The 22964-nt window shown below is 36.3% G+C and overlaps 2 protein-coding genes across 2 annotated transcripts; both read left to right on the top strand.

The window, feature by feature from the left end:
• The first annotated feature begins 416 nt into the window (after window positions 1-416).
• On the top strand, window positions 417-8083 carry LOC133516235 (ATP-sensitive inward rectifier potassium channel 11-like). Its single transcript, XM_061849051.1, has 10 exons — window positions 417-1206; window positions 1384-1537; window positions 1848-2039; window positions 3847-3918; window positions 5254-5364; window positions 5811-5917; window positions 6304-6453; window positions 6542-6661; window positions 6868-6966; window positions 7491-8083. The coding sequence occupies exons 1-10, from the start codon at window positions 749-751 to the stop codon at window positions 7657-7659; spliced, it is 1632 nt and encodes a 543-aa protein (XP_061705035.1). The 5' UTR covers window positions 417-748; the 3' UTR covers window positions 7660-8083.
• A 245-nt stretch (window positions 8084-8328) lies between these two features.
• On the top strand, window positions 8329-22285 carry LOC133516233 (G protein-activated inward rectifier potassium channel 3-like). Its single transcript, XM_061849050.1, has 9 exons — window positions 8329-9197; window positions 11813-11939; window positions 13274-13462; window positions 14156-14227; window positions 14375-14482; window positions 20162-20268; window positions 20463-20615; window positions 21353-21472; window positions 21850-22285. Exons 1-9 carry the CDS (start codon window positions 8653-8655, stop codon window positions 22178-22180), a joined length of 1752 nt encoding a protein of 583 aa, XP_061705034.1. The 5' UTR covers window positions 8329-8652; the 3' UTR covers window positions 22181-22285.
• Window positions 22286-22964: the final 679 nt, after the last annotated feature.

Below are 22964 nucleotides of genomic sequence, written 5' to 3'. Positions count from 1 at the left end.
TTAATAAGTTCGAGAATTACTCACTTTTGGTAATCGCTGGATAATAAAACTAAAATAAGGTTTCTGATGAAACTGATGGTATAAATATACCTTGGATAGAATACAGTAAATATAATCTACTTTGTTCCAAAAATCTACTGAAAATCTATGTACCTAATATGAAACATATATATTATAAATACATATCTATTTAAATTTTCAAGTGATTCTTCACAAATACACTGTATCCACCTGAATTTTGCGATGTCGCTAAATTGGCTAGAAGTATTATTTAACATAAAGATATAAAAGAAGAGCCATCTAAAATTGCTGTCAAATTCTTATTTCTAAAAATGTTTGTTAGGAATTCGAAAGATTGTAGAATATCCCAGCATCTTGCAAGGTCAGCTTAGCTCTCTCAATTAGCGTTGATAACAGAGATAAAGCTGATTGTGCCGCGATAACACGTCGCCGGAGAGAGTCGGAAGAAAACTGGTGACGTTCCCAGGAATGTAGCAGACTTTCCGGAATTCTGAAGATTGTGATAATGATTGCATACCTTGCTGGATTTGAGCCTTTTCTTTTTAATGCTCTTTATTAAGTTTGCTGATCAAACTAATTGTCTAAGACAACAAGTGCAGCTTAGTAAAATATGTGTTAAAAGTGAACTCTAGTTATGCGTGAAAAATGAATTGAATCAAAATATATTTGTATTGCAAAGTGTTATTTATTAAGTGTTATTTTAATAATCGTTGAAACTATTTCAAATATGGAAAAAGACCAACTAATAAAAGATGTTGAATTTAACCAAATAAGTCAATTGTATGAAGAATGTTTGACTTATTTACAATCGAACATTAAGCACGGTCCCAGTGACATTAAAGAACTCAATTTGGATCTCGAAGAACATATATCGAATGAGGATGACGATGGTATAATATACGAAACTATACAAGATAATAAAATACTTAATGGGTTTATAGAATCGTCTAAGCCTGAGTTCATAGTTGAAAATGAATTAAACAATGAAAAATCGGAGAGTGTCAACTCAGTAAGATCAGAAATTAAGTCGGAGCGACTCAGAAAGCTCTCACAAACTTTACCAAGAATAATAATTACTCAGAGCAATGCAAGTTTAAATGTCAATAAGAACAAGAAAGTGGTTTATGAATTTCAGAAGCCCAAAGTACCTAGTATTGCTAAGAAACAACCAATAGTGCAAAACAAGTAAGTTTATGTATTAATAAAAACAAGGCATATTTTTTTTGCTTTTAAGTTGCCGTAAAGTTAAATTATTATAGCCATAAAGTAGTACACAAAACTGTGGAGTATCTGGTGTGGTAAGCGTGAAACATAAAATAACACGTAATTATTTGTCACATATAGAATTCTTGAAATTTTCAGTTTCGTCAAAAATCCACCGCCACTCCGTAACCGTTCAGCTTACGGTGACTTCCCCAAGAGATTAGTATCTAAAGGTGGAGGCGAGAACGTGGCCCTCATCTCTAATGTCCCGTTTGAGAAGATTCGACTATTGAATGACACATTTCATACTCTGGTAAAACTCAAACATTCATGAAAACTAGTAATTAGCAAACCATATGACGTATAAATTATGTCAGTTTCATATTTAAATTGAGCATTAATAGCGTTCACATATTTAAGTCACTTTATTACAGAATTAATAATTGGATTTTTGGAGTATTTTTTTTAACTGTGCTGAATCATTGTGTATAACTAAGGGACCATAAGTATTTGAAATCCTGTTGTAGTTAGTAAACATTACGAGTATATTCGTTTTATATGCATGAATAATGTTAAAATATTACTCATACAAATGTCAATGGTATTAAATATTTTCCGTCAAGATCAATCTTCGTTGGCGTTGGATTGTAATCGGTACGGTGGTTGTCCACTTCACCATGTGGGCGGTGTTCGCCCTGTTCTGGTACATCACGGCGCTGGCACATTACGACTTCGAACCAGACCCTCCTAACAGGCCCTGTATCACGGGGGGAAAGGACTTTATCACAATCTTCTTGGCTTCTGTTGAGGCTCAGGTACTATTATGAGTTTTAGTCCATTTACTCGTATGATTCATATGAGGTAAAATTATTTTAATAACTAAATTGGTTATATATGTTGCTTATAAAATTAATCTACTTGGAATAGGGGAGGCCAAGGAGGGTTGTGACAATTTTTACTTTAACGGAAGTATCCCAGCAACAAAGCATACCATCGCTATGAAGTTTATAATAATGTGCAGCTTAAATCATACTTTTCCAAAACATGTTACGATCATGAATTAAAGTATAACAGCTTTTGAGAAAATCTACGAATACCAGAATAACTCCCCGTGTCACAACTCTCCTTACACCAAGGTAAGTTGTGACAGCTTCTGAGGTAGGTTGTGGCACTTCTTTATTTTGACCATTCGATGACTATGAAAAAAGTACTACTTACAGTCATTTTATAGCTCATTTGTGTTATTTGTACCAGCTGCAAAAATTTGTATCGAGAGAATCGTCTCATAAATATTGTACTAGGCTCTTATTACACGGGAATAAGATGCTATGGCACATATTTTTGAGTAAGATGTGTACATCCATATTTTTACACTTGACTGTGCGTAATACTTAATAGCTGGCGAAAAATACTTAATACGAAATTGTACGAGTAGCATGATTCAGGACCAGCCGTAATAAAAAAGTCTAAAATCTAATCCTGATCAAAAAAATAATTATTATAGACCGATTCTAGCATACCTTCGGTGCAAGTTTCGTGAGACTAGACTTGGAGTTCATGAAATTGAACTCACTTCCTTTCATTTAAGGCAACACAAGCAAAAAAGGACATTTTCTGCTTTGTTTTCATAACTATCTACTTTCTTTGCGACTAACTTTAAGTATCTACTATTGGCTTATAGAGCCGAAATTTTATCCTTGATAGGTCTTTCTGTGGTCATCGCATCAAATTCAATATGTTGGCTATTGAGTTGATTATTTTATCTCAATCATTTGAAACAAGAAATAACTTTTTAGAATTAGACAGTACACTAAAAGACCAAAAAACCACCTAATCAGCAAAATAAACTTAAATAGGAGACTTCTGCATAGTTACAGAAAATCACAAACTCGTTATAATTCATAATTGCCAAACAATATGCAAACTCTAAACAATTTCACATCGGTCATATCTTGAAACTTGATAAACCAAAGAATATAAGATAAAATATCATAACAACGTAAACGTAATACTTTATGATATTGACACAATCGTAATTTTTGGGGAAAAGATACTTTTCGCGTTTTTCTGTACGTAAATGTTGTAAACCCAAAACCACTTCATATACGCCGTTGGCAGGTACTACGTCAAAATGCGCATTTATAAAGGGGCTTAAAAGCGCTGGTGCCAGCTCGCTAACAATCATAAATTAATAATAATCATAATTTTCGAGAAATCTTCATAGTCACAACCCTCCTTAGTCTACCGTACCTATGTAAGTTTGGTTGAGCAACGGGTATTTTGGCAGAATTTTTATAGCATAGAGGGTCTGTCCGACGTCCCACAAACCAGACCACGTTCGACGTGTTGCCTCCCCGTCACACTTACGTACAAATTTACAAGTGCAACAGAGAGGCAACACTTCGAACGTGATTCGCGGTAGGCCCTCAGGAAACGCTTCCGATAGTCCTTGATTGCCAATTTGCCCAGTCTTTGAAACTTGCCGACAAATTAAGATGATTTCTCTCGCCTTAATTCCAGTTAAGCGTTTCCTTATTACCGGCGGAGCGGAGTCTTTTGTTGAATTTACTTTTTATGTTACAAGTATAATGGATAAGTTGCATTGTGAATTACTTTTTTCAGACAACAATCGGTTTTGGAGATCGTGCCATAGATGAAGAATGTCCAGAATCCATATTCCTGTTTATAATTCAGGTAAGCAAACTAAGGCCCGTACCGAAAAAAAACTGTAAATTTCAAACCGCTGTAATTTTGTCTCTAAGCAAGATGACTACGGCATTCTTACCGCGATAAAAAGTCTTATTATTATTTTATTCTATATACCAATATAAATCTTTCTGGTTTTACGCTGTGCGACTTTACACCGGTAAATTGGTATTTTACAAATAGCAAGAAAATTTGTAACATCCTACATGCCTGATTTAGAAACACTTAAAATTACCTCGAAATTTCGCGCATTTCATAATAAATTACTAATTTAGTATGTTGTCTCTTGAACAGAGGCCTCGAAGCGGCAGATCTCTAGGAACAAGTGACTTTGGGCCCATCACAAAGATTGCTAATAGAATTTGCGAAAACGAAGCATACTCGTACCTGTCATTAAAATAATTCTACGGATTACACTCACGTATTTTTAGTCACTCGCCTTAGTTTTTAGTTCATACCTGTCATAATTATCGTAAAAACTGGGGTACATATGCGGCTAAATCGAAACGAATGACGATGAAAGTCAGTTCAGTTCTTCATACGAAGGTTAGGATAACTAAAGTTACAGATAATGTGTGTTACTTAATTCTAGGCCAAGTCGAAAATCATACAATTTCCTCCGTACAAGAATCGCGTTTGGTAGTTAACATAGAATAGAGTAAAAGCCCCAAACGTCCTGCAGTGCCGTTGTCTCAACTATTATTGAGCTCAAATCAAAAGTGTATTAAAAAACAAGAATGAAAAAGCCAAAAAACATTAACAATTCCAGCAGGTGATGAGCTGATGCAGGCAAATATGAAAAACGGGTCCGTAAAAAGCTGCCACTGAATGCGCTAGGAAGAAGCTGCCTATCACTCCTATAGAAAAAATAATAAATAAAAAACTGTCAAACATCTAAATTAAAAGTCGCTTTTTATTGTAGTTATTCTAAAAAACTTACTTTGTTCTCAATCGCATTAGTTTTTTTTAATTGAAGTTTAGTTTTTTGCGGTACACCCCTTATGGTCAAATCCCAATCTTAAAAGTAGCGATTATACTAAAAGTAGATTATAATACATATTATTCGATACAAATATCTCAAGGTAGGTTATGTACTTATATTTTCTTCTTTTATTAAGTTTTTTTAACAGGTCTTAAAATTATATCACACACATAGCATACTTATAATTATTCCTCTGACATGACAAAAATGCTTCAAAATGACAGTTTCATTTTCACAATTATAAATAATAAAAATCTTTTTTGATGTTCTGTGTAAGAGTTAGAGCTACTCAGTTTCTTTTGTAGAATACTGCTTCAACCATATTAATGTATATTTTCTAGTTAATCCTAGGTACCGGTCTGTCTGGAGTTCTAACTTGCGTCGTCTACGCCAAACTCACACGGCCAGAGAAGCTCTCCAGAGATGGCGTTGGCTTCAGCAAAAAAGCTGTGGTTAGTAATATGTTCAATGGAATATGGTAAATGGAGACTGTATTTAAAATTTAAAATACGAACGGTTATTTTTTTGTACATAAAAGTTTGGAATTTATTTTACTATAGGTACTTATGTCGGTACGCATTATTTATTCCCATCAAATATGTATGAACGATGTTGACGTAAGGTAAAACGAAAATTGCTGTAAATATTTCAAAAGGCGTTCAAAAAAGGACTTAGGATGTGTACGTAGTGTGCACTATGTAGGTGTTAGTTGCGTTGTAGGTTAGTAAAATAACTATTATGTATTTGCAAAACAAAAAACATCTTATCTCTTGCAACTAACGCTAGATGGTGTAAATCAATCCTTCAACCATATCACATCACACATATCTTGTCATGTATATTTATTTTGCTTGTGCTAAAACTTTACGCTTCGAAATTAATGGTGATGACATTTCAGATCAGCATCCGCGATGGGCGCCTCTGTCTGATGATGCGAGCTTGGGATCTCAACTACGACCACATCATCAGCTCCGAGTTTACCGCCCACTTTATCAACACATACAGGTTCTATTATAAGTGCTAACTACTAGTGACTCTGTGAGCTGTAGATCCCGCAAAACCCCATAGCTATGTAATTTTGAAGAAAAGAAAAACGTTTTAACATAGAAGTTCGACACAATTATTGAACCTGTTTACAATTTTTTTAACAAGAATGGATTGAGAACTGTGATCTGTAAAGAGAACAGCCGGATAGACAGCTGAACATACCTATTAAAACATCTTTTCCCAAGCTGACAGATATTACAACACCTCTGTTATTTTGGTTCCCTAGATTCATTTCTGAGGTTCCAGAGGCGGTTGGAATACGGCGGCTTTTCAAATTAAGTATGAATTACCCTTAATAACTTGATGTTTCCTTACTCATATTTTCATATTTGTATATATTATAGAACAAAAGAAGGGGAGATAATCCGATACTACGCGCGCAGTTTGACCCTGAAGCATCGGCAGTTCCTGCTGTGGCCGGTGACGCTCGTGCACGAGATCGATGAGGACAGTCCTCTTTACCGATACACGCCGGACGACATTAGAAACATTAGGTATGAGGATGAATAACTAAGATTATCTTCCTTGATAAGAAGCCCTTTTCTTGAAAAAAGAGATCCAATAATCTGTAATTGTTTTCAGTTTTGAAATAACGGTTGGGCTGAAAGGGGCGTCCGCTTCCTTGGGCACTTTTACACAGAGCCAGACTTCTTACATGCCCAGAGAGGTTATTTGGGGACATCGGTTTCCTTCTGTTGTCAAGTAAGTATTACCATAAAATATCTATTCTTGTATGATGGAAAATATAATATAGTTTTCAAAGACTATCCCCATACATATATGCACCAACCAAAACCAAATGGCTTGCACCAGCTTGCACCACCGTTTTGTCATAACTATCCTATTATTTTTGTACAGATTTTGCAGCTAAGTTAAGACGTTTAACTACTTGCTTATTTTTTTTTTAGATACAACATTCGCAAGCAGAAATACGCGATAGACCACACAAAGCTGGACACCATCGAGCCGGTAGAAACACCGCTTTGCAGCGCTTGTGAGTTTTACAAGTAAGATTCTTATTTTATCATATTATTATTTTACTGGTTGCATCTAAGAATATATGCACTAGTTGTACAAAAGCAACCGCCATTTAAAGCGGGCAACATGACTGTTAGAAGATATCATGTTGGCCAAAGGCACCTATACGACTACTACGAGTTGGCGTTTGACATTTACAGTAGCGTCTGCATGAACTCGATCGCTATCCCTCTCTATCGCACCACTCCATCAATACATGAGTACGAGCGAGATAAACTACGATTGAGTTTACACGGTCGCTAACGTAAACGTCAAGTTTAGTGTGTGACTTATACGATTATTTGTGCAGTGACAAATCTCAGGCAATGTTGCCTAATAATGATTTAAATGATTTCATTTTGTGGTATGACTAGTCAACATCACCTCTATCAGGTTCTGTGGTCTCGATTGAGCTTCATTAGTTATCAGTTCGTATCGTTCGTATCAATGGCTAACGTATCGTAACGTAACGTTCTGTTGCTTCAACTAATTTTACGTTTACCATTATTTCCAGAACAATGAAGTCTAAGTCACCACCCCCCTCGCCCCGCACCCCCGGCACGCCCGGCACCCCCGGCAGCTTCAGCGACCAGCTTTCGGGATTTCAACTCTCTCGCTCCTCTTCATTCCGCAAGAAGAAACTTACCGATCACAAATCAATGCCTAATTTTCTAAAGGCTTGAGGATACAACTTAAGTGGATTCCAAAAAAAATGGGACAGTTTTTATTTCGTAGCCGAATCAACTCATCTCCTAGTAGTCATGATTCTAAGTAGGAACACCTACCCTAACATTTCGTGAACAGTTTTCTTGAACAAGAACACCTGACCTACAATGATTTCTTAAAACACTTTTTTACCAATTAACATTTTTGAAAATATATTTCTCCCATTTTTCTGGAATACAAATTACGTCAACTGTAAAACATCCAATCATTACCTCACTCGTTGTATATTGGCAAAGACCCATTTTTTGCCTATTAACATCTCAAGAGGCATTGTTTAGTACAGCACATATGTTGTTAAACTATACTTCATAAACGTTAAGTTATTTCGTGGTTATAATATTAAAATAGTACATTAGAAGATATTATATATTCACTCAATAATCGACTGTTTTATTCCAGAATTCATCTTCAAAATCATTTCGTTCAAAATGTTCTAATTTCCATTCCCAACATCATTCAATATGTATTTTTATACTAAAAAAACATGTCTTAAAGTTTCTAGGCCACCTGATCAAAACATACAATACAAATATATGTAGGTGCCTCTTATCTTTTGTAGGATAAAGGTGTGTTATCTCGACAAGATAACATAGCTATAGTTCTGTTTTACGATCCTTTAGTACAACACACTTTAAAATATCGATTATTTAACTAGCTAGTGATTTACGAAGAAATAGTATATGTTTATGTGTGTGAAGCATAACACAAGCAATAGAAAAGTCGAATCAGTTACAGTGATAGTTATAGACGGTAAATAATAAAAGTGAGCAAAAGTATAGTTTGGGCTACCATGTAATCAGATTTCAAAACAAAGAATAGCATTTACTTTACTTACCATCGCCGATTAGATGCGAACCACGTTTTTCTAGAAATCCCTATTCATGTTTTTCTAGAAATATTATTATAATTATAGTTACTGTTGTGACTTCAAAAGCAAAATAAATGTCAACATGAACCTAGGTCCTACTTTTGAGCCTGAGAGCAGGAGAGGCAGCCGTAGTCGCGCTCTAGAACGATCTCTTAGCTACTCTGAAGCCATTGGAAATGGCTCAAAGCGCTCGTCTATAGAAATACCGCGCATCGTCGACACTGATGTATACAATAACGAGGAATTGAAAAAACAATACAGGATATCCCAAATAGAAGGAAAAGAAATCGCTTTCCCAACAGTACAGATAAATTATGATACTCAAGTAGTACCGTCAACTCAGAGTTTCGTTACTGGGAGCTCACTGTACTCCAGCGAAGATGACCAATGCCAGGGTCTGGTGATGACTATAGACGTGGAAACCGATAGCCCTACTACTGGAACGACAAGAATTTTTTCAGATGCGTCAACAAGACCTTTAGAGAGCTCTAATGTGACGAGTGACAATATTTATGATACAATTGAAGTAGTAGAGAGCGTGTACGAGAACGACCATTACACCGGGCCGCCTTCTCAGGGTTATTCATCGCGACTGGGCAAACGGAAGAAGAAGGAAAATAGACATCGGTTAGTAAGTAGTAATATTTTTTTATACTACGTCGGTGGCGAACTAGCATATGGCCCGCGTAATGGTAAGCAGTCTCTGTAGCCTATGTACTCCTGCAAATCCAGAGCAGTTACATGCGCATTTGTACGATATTGAATATTATTTTCTTCTGCGCCAACTCAACTTTGAGTTCTAACGTTCTATGGCTTATTGATGGAGAATGACGTCCACCATTTGCAAATTGTTTTGTGCATACAGTTTAAATACGATAAATACAAATGATATTTTCGACTTATATATAATATTGTATACTATATAACATAAGTCCCGAAAATATATCATAAATAAAAAGACACGATGGGCAAAATTAAGCGACAAATTTGATAGCTCTATATTTTGATAAGATATTGAGTTACTCACTATTGGTACCTACACTAGAATTCCGCGGAATTTGTTTTGTGAATTAGGAGTAGGCATTTTAGTAGGAACCCATACAAAACACCTTAAGAGTCGATTTTGCGAAATACATATATAATGTGTTCTTCTTGACACGTTATCACGGATGTGACCTACCATCTCACTGCGACATATAACTTCCAAACAAAGCAAATGTATGTAAATATATCTATATTACTTATATATAAAAAAAACAGTTACAGCCAACTTTTTAATACAAATAAAAACATAGATAGGTACGTACTTTCAAAGTAACAAATGAATGCATCAAAGCTTAAAACTCATTGTAGTTGTAGCCATTGCTAATTAGTTAATTACGCATGCAATGAAATGTAAAATAATCTTTACTATCATAAAGGGATCGCTCAAACAAAGTAGAACATAAAGGATGTAGAAAAAAACAAGTTGACGGTGGGTCGGTGGTACACACTAACTATCGCAAATGCTGAGAAAATGCAAGGTACTTCTAATATATAATCCAGGCCGCGTAGCCAACACGCAAATCGCTTACGCTCCGTAGCGATCGAAACGCAACTGTCACTGTCGCACTAACATGGAAGTGTGATAGAGAGAGACAAAGCGTTTCGCTGTCGAAGCAATAGCGATTGTAACCTTGGCTAGGCCGGCAGTAACTATAAACATTAGCGTTTGCGTCAAATACGTAGTTCTGATTTTTTTCAGGCTTGTTTATGATGTTGGCCCAATGAATAATCCAAGTTTGAGACCTCGAGCGCCGAACGCAACTTTGTCAAACTGAATCACTCGATTATTTTTCGGTACCTTCCATATACAACGATATATTGTTTTTTGCTTTGACCCAATAGTGTGGGGTATTGTTGGATAGGCCTTTCAAAACGATAAGGGTCGTAATATTTTTTTTTCATAAAGTTAATATTTTCAGAAATAATCGCTCTAAAAGAAAACGAATATGTGTCCCCCCACCCCTCTAACTTTTGAACCATGTCACTAAAAATATGAGAAAAATCTTGAAACAGAAGCTTAGTAAATACTTTCAATGAAAACTATAACGAACATGATCAGTCTATCCGTTTTAAAGTTATTGCAAATAATCTTTTATTCTTAGTAAAAGGACGTACAAAGTACAAAGCGCTGCGAAGGAACTCCCTTATGCTTGTAATGTAGTACCAGCACGACACTTACTAAATAATAGCCCCCGTTAGGCCTGTTGTGATGGAATGGTAACTACGAAACCCTACACTGAGTATGGCCCGACATGCTCTTGGCCGATTTTTTTTTTATATTAACAAAAAGTTGATTTTCTTTCTATACAGGTAAATATTGTAACAGGGTATTAAAGTCTAATTAGGATCTTTCTGCATCTGAATTAGGAGAATTTATAATCTCAATATTTTTTTGACCTATTTAATTTAGTATATTAATTGATTAAGTCTTCTTCTTCTTCTGCCTAGCGTTGTCCCGGCATATTGCCACGGCTCATGGGAGCCTGGGGTCCGCTTGACGACTAATCTCAAGATTTGGCGTAGGCACTAATTTTACGAAAGTGACTGCCATCTCACCTTCCTACCCAGAGGGTAAAACTAGGCCTTGTTGGGACTAGTCCGGTTTCCTCACGATGTTTTCCTTCACCGAAAAGTGACTGGTAAATATCAAATAATATTCCGTACATAAGTTGGTACGAGCCGGGGTTTGAACCGAAACCGAAGCCGTATTGAAAGCTGCACGCTCTCACCGCTAGGCTACCAGCACTTTCTATATTAATCGATTAAATATTTGGTTTTAAGAAGACTGCAAAACATTTGAGCCTATAAGGTATCAAAATCGCTGCCAACTTAGCTTGATCTAACTCTAGGCAGTTAAGTAACAATTGATCGTTTAGGACGCCTAAGAAAAAACTTATTGTTTCCAGACTGGCCAAAAACATGACCTACCTACTCATAGCGTGTCAAAAAATATGTGGTTTCTTTTATTTATTTTGCTAAAATAGTGTATATGTGTGTGTGTGTGTGTACGAGTATATATGTGTACGAGTGACATTTTTAGGCTGGCAAGTATTAAATTACTTACCTCATTTGGGAAAATATGTTTCTGTCTATTACTTTCTATACTAACAACACGACAACAACAGAACTTGGCCTCGAAGAGGCATTTCCACAAATGTTTAACTTGTAGAAATTCGTTAACAACTGCTTGTTTGCAGACGCAGAGCCGGCCGCAAGACTCGCTCGAGACGCGTGGTGTGCAAGGACGGCGAGGAGAACGTGCCCGTGCGCAGCAACATTCCCGCCAAGTCCATCAAGTACGCGCGCGACATCGTCAACACAGTCGTTAGTAACTATTATTATTACCTACATATCATTAAAACAATGTATGGAATGACATCATGCCTCATGTAGGTACGGAGCTGCAAGCTGTGTTACTTACTCGTTATTGTTGTAGAGGGCGATAGCCTTCTTTTTCTAAATGAAACCCGAACGATCCTTTTTTTTTGTGAAGTGATAAAAAAAGGCCGAGCACATTTTTATCAATCCTCATCCCCACACAAAAAATCTTGGGTCTCAGGTATACGAAACCCTCGAAATCGAACGTATTGAAGTTAGACTAAAATTGTATTGAATGGTTCGTCCCGTTTCCGCTTTATGAGCAGCTTAAGAGTCTAATAGCATTGCGATCCTAACCGAACGTATGTAATTTTTTAGGGAGAAAACGGTTTGCACTAAATGTTAACAAATTTTGATTTTGATTTCGATTGCTTCAGCATAATATATTCTAGGTTTATAAAAAATATTCCATAGTTTTTAATGTTTTTATAAAACAAAGAGCTTAATTCGAATAAGTTTTAATCACATTTTACAAGTTTGTTTTATGAAAAACTACTTATGTATACTTTTAAACGAAACCTATAAACTAAGAATATATTATGCAAAATGTTTTCTTGCGAAATGGAAATTTCATCAAAAATGTAAGTAGGTACGTTCGGTTAGGATTGCAAAGCTATTCTTCCCTCTTAAGTGAGAGACCGGACTGCTGCGCACTCAATATTTATATTTGATTGGAATTATATTTTTCGCCGCTAAATGAGGCTCTTGATACTGCGTTCGTTACCATGACTGTTGACGAGCCGAGTTCTCGTATGAGCCAGCGTAAAGGAACCTACAGATTCATACTAACTATGCGTAAACGGGAGATGTACTTATACTGGTCCGTTTATGCTGTTGATTTTCCCTTGCCTACCTACACAACCGGTTGTTGTAACGCCACGTTAAAAAAAACGTAGTGCGTTTACGATAACACTGCTTATAAATAGTTCCCGAGACATGATTCTAACCTATTCGCCCGCCAACCACATGGCAGAACGGAGCAAACTAGTACGACGCGGCAGTATTTAGTTCAAAAGGTATTTTATACTAAGTATATAATGACCTACATTCTCATATTTAACATTGTCTTCGGTTTCCAAGAAGGATTAATGTGTAAAATGCACATTGTTCCATAACAACGAGTGCTAGCTTGAGTGGTCGGAATATGTACATATACATTCATAAGTAATTTAGGAGGATTTTAACTTCAAAATGTAATTTAAATTTTAAAAACCTTCGGGACTTTTCCTTGATTTTAATCATAAAACACGTGTTCTTATTATGTGAAATGAATTTTGCAGATCAACGCAAAATGGCGGTTCATACTCCTGATGATGGTGGCAGCCCACTTTGTCTTTTGGCTAACGTTCGCGGCCATCTGGTTGGCAGTGTCCAGCTCCTACAGCGATGACATCGGGGACGGGAAGGACCATTGCGTCATCGGGACCTCTTCCTTTGCTGGCCTATTGATGATGGCCGTGGAAACGCAGGTAAGATTTTTTTATTTATGTAACATGCAGATCAGACTCTAGGTAGAACTTATTGTTTTTCAATTACAACATAACCTCATTAGGCCACGCTACGCATGTTGTTTTACTATTTTCATAGGCGTGGCCACGTGGTTTGCGACTGCAAGCGTGCATACAGTTAGGTAGTAATCCGTGCCTTTTGTTTAATTTAATCGAATTATGTAATGAATTGAATTCATACTCGTACAATTATTTGTTCATTAAGAGTCGGTCTTGTCGAGAGTTCCATACTGTCACACTTTTATTTCATTTTAGTTCCATAAGATTTAGACCCATTCACTGTATTTTATTACTTGTTGTTATGTAATATATTTGTTTACTTATCACATTTCTATACAACTATCTAACCCTTTTAGTTTAATAATAAAAACAAAAAAACAGGTTTTAAATTAATTTTCTATTTATTTTTATTGTTTGTTGTAGTGGCAATAGAAATACACATTATTATACTAAGTACATAGCTTTTTTTTTTGAATGTTTAGATATATCTCGCTGACAGACAGACCGACGGCGGGGGTTAATAATAGATTTCCATCTGTCACCAGTCGGTTACAAAATCCCTAACATCTGACCTAATAAAATCATTCTCAACGAAATTGGACAATCGTGGAAACGGAAAATAAAAGATTTCATTTTTGATGTTTGATTTTACAGATGACGATCGGTTATGGTGTCCGATATCCGAGCGAGGAATGTCCAGAGGCTATCATTATTATGGTTGTTGAGGTAACTAATTAGTATCATCCGTATATTACTATGTCATTTATATAAACTATAACATAACAAATCTAGATCTGCGAAGTGTTAGAAAATGACTAAATGATCTTATGAATTTTACGTATGATATACTTAGTAATTATTTTTCAATTTCAGATTGTAGCTGGCACGGCATTGTCAGGAGGACTCACTAGTTTGTTGTTCACTAAACTTGTGAGACCGAATCGCCACGTTACATCTGTAGGATTTAGCAAGAAAGCAACAGTGAGTACAAGGTTTTTCTCAAAATTATATAAATAAATTAATCTATATTTTAAAAATAGGATAATTAAATAGTAATCCCCAAATAAACATTCATTGAAAAAAACATTATAATTTCAACATTATAACCTCCTCATTTCTATTTATCTGAGAAATTTGTAAAATAATAAAAAGAATGTCCTGAACGCGATTCATATTTGATTAAAGCATTCGGCCGTTATGATGGTGGAAAGCAGTGACGAAATAAAAAGAATATATTGATGCAATATTGATTAGGTTTATTCAGAGAGAAAATCAACACATGTTACACGATCGATATAATGACATCAAAATAGAAAACCATGTCAAGAAAACAAATTCAAATATTCCCGCGATCATAGACAATATGAACAGCCAGCACTTTCCAACACCTTCTCCTGGTGGATGCTCATGTGGCTGCAGTATGGCACTATCCACACATTAACGTCTCACAGTGTCCAGCAAACTTCACTTTACCCAATGGCTTTGTCATTATGTCTGCTAACTGTACTTCGGTTGGGCAGTAGCTTATGTTGATCAGCCCTTGCACAAAGTGTTCGTGTATGAAATGGTATCGCACGTCTATATGCTTAGATCTTTTGTTGCAGGAACCAGATTTTACTAGCTGTATCGAGCTTTGGTTGTCGACATGAAGATTTATTTTTGCTTCTATATCTGTTATTTCCTTTAAAAACGATTTTAGGTATAACGCTTCTTTACAGCATTCTGCTGCAGCAATAAATTCAGCTTCTGTAGATGAAAGGGACACTATGGGTTGTCTCTTGGATGCCCATGAAACAGGTCCATTTGCTATCATAAGTACTGAGCCAGATGTGCTTCGTCTCGTCTTCGGATCTCCCGCATAGTCAGAATCCGAGTAGGCATTTATAATTTCTAACGGGCTATTTCTTTTAAACAGTATGCCCTTCTCTTTCGTTCCAACTAGATATCTGAATATTCTCTTCACTTTTACAACATCTTGTTTAGTCGGATTTTCAACATTTCTGCTAACTAAATTTACAGCCTGTGCAATGTCAGGTCTCGTTCTGGTCGATAGATACAGTAGACTCCCCACTGCCTCTCTATAGGGGCACAGGGGTATTCCTTCTCCTGAGGAGTTTCCTGTGTCGACTTGGCATCGTTGCTTCCAGGTGTGTCACAAGATTTAGCATTTTTCATATTATATTTTTCCAGAGTATCGTTAATATAGGTCTTCTGTGTCAACCTTATTCCTTCTTTGGAGTTATGAATTTCCATACCCAGATAAGTATTTGGATTTTCATTTCTTTTCATCTCGAATTTTGTTTCAAGTTTTTTCAATAAGCAGTCTATCTTTTTTCGGTCTTTTCCTATGACCAGTCCATCGTCAACAAACAATCCAATTATTATTGACTTGTCTTCGTTTACGAATACGCATCTTTCGGTTTTTATTGTCTTGAACCCTAAATCAAACATCGCTCGGGTAAAGGTTTTATTCCATGTGAACGGAGCTTGTTTTAATCCGTATAGTGATTTTCGTAATCGACAAACTTTTTCCGTTCCATTTTGGCCAATGTCATAGCCAACAGGTAGTTTCATGTAAACTTCATCTGTCAGTTCGCCATATAAGAAAGCGGTCTTGACATCAAAAGTCATGAAGTAGTAATTTTTAGATGCGGCAACGGCTAATAATGTCTTTAGAGCAGATTGACTTACAACTGGGCTATAAATTTCTTCAAAATCCAGGTTACCCTTCTGCTCGCAGCCACGTACGACTAATCTCGCCTTGTACGTACCGTCATCTTTTATTCTAAATACCCATTTGTTGGACAGAATCTTGTGTCCTTTGGCTTCTGACTTGTCAACTATTACCCACGTGTTGTTCTTTTCGAGTGAATCCTTCTCAGATTGAATTGCCTTCTCCCAATTTCGCTTGTCCGTGCTTGTCACAGCTTCTTCATAAGTAAGTAGCGAGCAGTCAGTTTTATTTTCAGACGCAGACATAGTAACACAACTACTTAGCTCGTAATCTCGTGTCCATTTTGGCGGCCTCACTACTCTCTGTGGTCTTGCACTTGGAGCAGGGTCAGGTATCTCAAATGGCTCTGAAATTTCTGGATCAGCAACAACAGGTTGGAAAAAAGACTCTGAATCAGAAGAAAATTGATTAGGTTCCTGAAAAGGTAAGTAATTATTAGTTTTACAAGATTCTAATTCAATTTCAATTTCTTCTTTTTTAGATTCTGAACGTGCTCGTTGAATATTTTCATATTGTTCATCAGTATTAATTTTGAAATGCATCTTCTCCATTATTCGTACATCTCTGCTGATAACAATGTCATTTTTCGCCGGTATGTATATTCTGAAACCTTTTGCGTTTCTCGCATATCCTATAAACACTCCTTCAATAGCTTTCGCAGTCAATTTTCCTCTGCGATTTTTATTCAAAACAAACGCTCTGTTTCCGAATACATGTAGGTGATTTCCTGATGGTATTCTTCCTGTCCACTTCTCGTAGGGCGAACTTCCTTTCAGAGCTCTTGCTGGGCTTCTGTTTATCAGGTAATTAGCAGTGTTCACTGCCTCTGCCCATAAATATGGAGGGACATTGGAGTCAAGCATTAGACATCTTGTTTTTTCCATCAGAGATCTGTTTTTTCTCTCGCTACACCCGTTCGATTGAGGTGTGTAAGGAGTAGTCAGTCTTCTGTTTATACCATACTCTTTGAGGAGGTTGTCGAAAGATTTTGATCGGTACTCACCACCATTGTCTGTATGGAGGTTCTGTATCTTGGTTTTATGGAATAGTTCGACGTTCTTCTTATACTCCTTGAATTTTTCGATAACTTCACTTTTTTCTGACATGAAGTATACACAGCAGTATCTTGTGAAGTCGTCTATGAACGTGACGTAATACTTCGAACCGCCCAATGATTGATGCTCGAAAGGACCGCATACATCACTGTATATTATCTGTAGAGGCTCAGTAGAGAATATTTCACCATAGCTTTGAAATGGTAGAGTTGACATTTTACCTTTGATACAGGTTTCACATGGTTCAAGAGATTTTTCTTTGAAATCAAGTCCTCTTATCATCTCATTTCTTTGCATTAGTTTCAGGTCTCTCTCATTAGCATGACCTAATTTTTTATGCCACTTCATAATTTCGCTTTCTACTACAGGCGTGAAATTTGCTGTCTCCGTCGACTCTTCAAGTTCAAGGTAGTATAACCCATCTCTTCTCTTTGCTTTTAAGATTACACTTTCGTCTTCTAGTACACTAGCTTGATTCTTTTCAAATAAGACTTTAAAGCCATTATCTGTTATTTTGCTTACTGACATTAGATTATTTGTCAAGTCCGGAACGTAAAGCGTATTTTTTAAAATATATTCGTACTCATCAGCATGTAGTACCACTTTTCCTTTACCTTCTACATTTGCAGTATGCTTCTCTGACGCCAATCGTAATTTATCAGACACAGGGATTAGGTTTGTCAACAAATCTTCTTCTCCTGTCATGTGCGACGTACAGCCGCTGTCTAGACACCACGATCCATTTTTGAATTTTGACGTATCAGTACTTTCAGTTGTCAGACATACATTGAAGCTCTTTTGTTGATTTTTGTTTACGTTTTTCTTTTGTTTTATCTTCGACCAACAATCTTCCGTTGAATGCCCTTTTTTATTACAATTGCTGCACATTAAACTCTTTTTCTTTGCTTTCACGTAGAATGCCTCTGAAGTTTGGGACTTAGATTGCCTCCTTGCTTCATGTTCTTCGATTATTTTTACCTTGAGAGTTTCAGGGCTAGGCAAAGTATCTCTCGACTCAATCGCCGTTCTAAAGCTGTCGAAATTTGTAGGCAGACTGTACAACATCATTATGCTTAACAGCTCTGAGTTGATAGTGACTTTCATGTCTTCTAGTTTACCTACGACATCCATGAAGTTGTTGAGATGGTCTCTTACATCTTCTTGAGGTGACATTTTCTTCAAAACTAATTGTTTTAATAGGGTAGCTTTTCTGGCTGGTCCCGAGCTTTGATAGATGGATACTAATTTATCCCATGCCTCTTTTGACGTGTTGCAACCTTTAATTTGCTTAAGTTCTGCTGGAGATATTAGCAGTAATAACTCAGACCTTGCTTTTCTATCTTCTTTTTCAAAAACACTTTTTTCATCAGTAGTCGCGGTCTCCAATAACTTTTTTTCGCCGCTCACGTATTCCCACAAGTCACTTCTTATTAAGATTGCTTGTGCTTGTAGGCACCATGTGTCGTAATTAGATTTCGTTAATGTTTCGATGTTACGAAAATTCGAACCCATTTTTCTTTTCTCACTTTTACACTTTTTTATTCTTCCATTTTATTTATCACTTTTATTTTTACTAACCACGCTCTGCTACCACTGATGGTGGAAAGCAGTGACGAAATAAAAAGAATATATTGATGCAATATTGATTAGGTTTATTCAGAGAGAAAATCAACACATGTTACACGATCGATATAATGACATCAAAATAGAAAACCATGTCAAGAAAACAAATTCAAATATTCCCGCGATCATAGACAATATGAACAGCCAGCACTTTCCAACACGTTAGAGTATAATTCGATCGTTTTGATTCATATCTAGGGCTTCCAAATACCGGACTTCACACAATACCGGTATTAATTCGAAGACGAATCGCTTAAAAATGTATAGTTTTATTAAAACGGGAACAAAAAGGCTCACTGTATATCCTAAGTAAAAGCTTTTAGTAAAACGATAAAGGCATGGGACTGGATGGCCAGTCGGGAACAATTTTTCGCCAATCTAATTAAAAATTTCAATAAATTCTGATCATATCAGGAGGTGTGGATGCAAAAATGAAATTGGCTCGCCGATTCCACTTTGTTCGATTGTAAGATTATGATCGATCAAATGAAGGCACGAACGCAAAAATACCAATTTCCGACGCTAGTATGCACATTTGGGCACATTTTTTAAAAACCACGAGCCCTCGAATTGACCAAAAATCTAAAATTGGTGGTTAAATTGTGTACCTGTGGATGCTGAATGAGATGATGAGATCGACGCCAATTTCTTTTCTGATCAAATTGGTCAAAAATCATCATTGCGTCTGGACTGGCCTTAAACAATCAATGTCGCCATCTGAAATAATTTTATTTCACACTCCAGATTGGCAATACCAGTAGTCACATTATTAGTCCAACATAACCAACTTTTCATCAAATTTCCGCCAAAATTGGTTTACCATACTACACTGTCTTGCTCTTTTTTTATGTTTGATAAAATTTTAAGAACTAATTATATTAATATCACTATTATCATATTCATCACCCAGAAAACTTCAGAATTCATCCACCACCATCACCAAATATTTATCTGACGCACAGCAACGATCTTGTTTCAATAATAAAATGAGGAGTATATGCCAGTTAGATGCGTGTTGCGTGTTGATAACAAATTTGACCATTCTAATAGATATAAAGGTTGTATACTGCATATTTCCCTTGTTTTTGAAAATACCGGGATCCCAGTATTGCATTTCAAAATACCGGTATTGAAAATTGCTTTTAAAAAGACGGGATCCCGCAATACCGGGATCCCGGTATTGGAAGCCCTATTCATATCGCAAGTAATAAAACAAATCAAGTTATATTCAATGGTTTTTTTTATCAGGTATGTCTCCGCGATGGACAGTTATGCCTCCAGTTTCGTGTGTGGGACCTGTTGAACGTACACTTGATCGACAGCACCATTACAGCTTACATACTCAAACCAATCAGGTCAGTTGTGAAACATGCTTAAATAATTCCATCTTATAATAAAAAATAAAAACTTCTACATGATGATTGTTTCTATCAATAAGCTATTTGTGATGAAAAACACAAACTGAGACATGCAACTGAACATAGAATCTTGACAGTAACCAGTGGCTTAAGCTCGGACTTGTGGTTGATTCTATCGTATTTCTGCCCAGGACCCTGGAGGGTGAAATGATGCAGAACTACATCCACCATTTAAAGCTGAAGGAGGCGCGCGCGTTCCTGCTGTGGCCTATCACTGTAACACATGTGATCGACGTTGAGAGCCCGCTCTACGAATTTTCTGCTCAGGATATGATAGACTATAGGTATGTTGCTATTATTGATAACATTCAACTTCTTTTTTATCGTTTTTTATTAATAATTTGTAGTTGTACAGGGTGTTTATTTAGTCACCTGCAATAATTTACGGGCTGAATATAGGTCACACTGAGTAACTTTTACTATGGGATCAACCCAGACAACGTGAAAAAAAAATTACTGTCCCATAAAAAATGACAAGGTCCGAGAGCCAAAATGTAAGAAAAAGCCAATTTTTTTAAGAGATTTCGGGGATGGTCCCATAATAAAAGGTTGCTCAGTATGACCTATATATTCACCCCGTAAATTATTGCAGGTGAATAAATAAACAACACCCAGGTACCTTCCTGGTCATAACATCCATATGCATTTTCATAATTACTCTTACCGTACCTAATAATATCTTGCATACCGAAGCGATCAAAAATATCTAGATCACAATTTAATTTGTATTAATGTTATAGTGCATATTTTTGCGCGCTGAGCAAGGCTAGGGAAAGTCCTCTATTCAAAAGTAACTAACAATTTAATAACTACTAACCCAAGTAATCTAACAAATAAAATCAACGAGCTATCTACAACATAACTACTAACCATGATGTAACTATGTATACTAACCGATCGACTAACTACTAGTCACTTGCATGATTGTAACAGAATGTCTCCTTATCTGATTAAAAAATAGGGAAGGTATATTTCACCGACGATATCCATGTGGTATTTCAATGTCTGCCTATTTTTTCAGATTCGAGATCGTGGTTTGTCTGACAGGAGCATCGAAGAATATGGGAACAGTGACACAAAGTCGAACTTCCTACTTATCCAAGGAGATAAACTGGGGGTACAGATTCAAGAATGTGTTAAGGTACTAAACAGTTTCGAAATAAGTTTTTTGACAAAAAAATCATGTTTGATGCTAGGTATTATGGCTCACTGGTCTTATCTTTTAACAGGCAACTAGCACTCGTCGAGATAATTCTAACAAACTCAAACACAATTAGGTTAATGTGTTGTTTTGACCAATGATGGCGACCTGTATCCATCATCAGATCAGTACCATAATATTTCATTGTCACCTAACTTAATATAATAATAGGAAGCCCTCTCCATATTGAATAATGGGAAGTTGGTCTAATTCAACTTGGAAAATTTGACCCAAACGTAACATTGAAAGATAAACAAAAGTTCGTAAAATAAAGTTCAGTCTTTGTTATATCTCTAACAACAAAAACTGTTTTTCAGGTGGTCGAAGCGAAACGAGGCCTACGTCATCAACGTAGAAGACCTAAATTCGATGGAGCAAGTGGAAACCCCGCTATGTAGCGCGAGTCACCTGAAGCATTTCGAAATCATATCCTCTGCTGACCTGTCCATACCAACGAGCCCGTCGTTCCAAGGCAGTCTGACGAAGAACACGTCGTCGCTGAGCCATGATCAAACACTGAGCAGAAACCCTGAGTCACTTCCTTCAACGGTGCCATCAACCCCCAGTTTTGGACCCTCTGGGACGCAAAGAAGCTTAAATTGGACCTATAAAAGAATTTTGCCGGAGAATGATATGAAGATTCAATAATGTACTGCTACGATGAGCAGAATGACGGCCGCCTTTTGTGTATAAAATCGTTCATGTTTCACTGTTGTTAATATAAATTATTTGAAAAATAAATCATCAACTAAGTCGGAGTCATTTGCTTTATTGTATACCTAATATAAGTAGTATTTCAGCCATATCGTGACCAAAACAGTCTCTATGAAAAGCTATCTTTCGAATACTATTACAGTATTCGAAACCTACCCATTTTATGTTATATATTTTTAACATGTTTATACTGGATGCTATTATTTATACTGTAATTCAAGAACCAAGTTTGTGGCATTTATTTATTTTGATAAAAATACTGATTAATAATAAAAGAGTTCGGAGTAGTTCAAACTCGAATACATGCCAATCATATGAAAAGGTACTGAAAATGCGTTCTCTTACGTAGGTATGTACTTACAGGCAGAAGTAGAAAAAAAACTTAAATTGGGGTAGGCGCTTAATCGTCCATTTATTGTTGCCTTTTTAGGGTTCCGTACCAAAAAGGTACAAAAGGAACCCTTATGATGCGACTCTGTCCGTCCGTCGGTCCGTCTGCTAAATATCTCGAACTACTTAAGCTATCGATTTGAAATTTGGAATAGTTATGAAAAACGCTAACCCAGACACATTGGAGTGTATTTTTTTTATTAATTATGAAAAAGCCCATTATAAAGAGGGGGCAAAATTTCAAAGTCTAGTTACTAGGTCAAGTGGGGTATCATTTGAAAGAGCTCAAATTGAACATTACAAAACAATTGACTTATGAAGGAAAATG

This window comes from Cydia pomonella, chromosome 3, assembly GCF_033807575.1.
Source record: "Cydia pomonella isolate Wapato2018A chromosome 3, ilCydPomo1, whole genome shotgun sequence".
In the NCBI taxonomy this organism is placed as follows: domain Eukaryota; kingdom Metazoa; phylum Arthropoda; class Insecta; order Lepidoptera; family Tortricidae; genus Cydia; species Cydia pomonella.
Note: the sequence above shows the minus strand (reverse complement) of the source record. Positions and strands in the feature narration are given on the sequence as shown.

What these genes read in the sequence shown, in the direction of transcription:
- LOC133516233 (XM_061849050.1), top strand. Translation starts at nt 8,653, where the DNA reads ATGAACCTAGGTCCTACTTTTGAGCCTGAGAGCAGGAGAGGCAGCCGT. An exon ending in TGATGGCCGTGGAAACGCAG is followed by an intron (nt 13,463 to 14,155) that starts GTAAGATTTTTT and finishes TTGATTTTACAG; the next exon opens with ATGACGATCGGTTATGGTGT. An exon ending in AGATTCAAGAATGTGTTAAG is followed by an intron (nt 21,473 to 21,849) that starts GTACTAAACAGT and finishes ACTGTTTTTCAG; the next exon opens with GTGGTCGAAGCGAAACGAGG.
- LOC133516235 (XM_061849051.1), top strand. Translation starts at nt 749, where the DNA reads ATGGAAAAAGACCAACTAATAAAAGATGTTGAATTTAACCAAATAAGT. An exon ending in CAACCAATAGTGCAAAACAA is followed by an intron (nt 1,207 to 1,383) that starts GTAAGTTTATGT and finishes TGAAATTTTCAG; the next exon opens with TTTCGTCAAAAATCCACCGC. An exon ending in GACGACATTAGAAACATTAG is followed by an intron (nt 6,454 to 6,541) that starts GTATGAGGATGA and finishes AATTGTTTTCAG; the next exon opens with TTTTGAAATAACGGTTGGGC.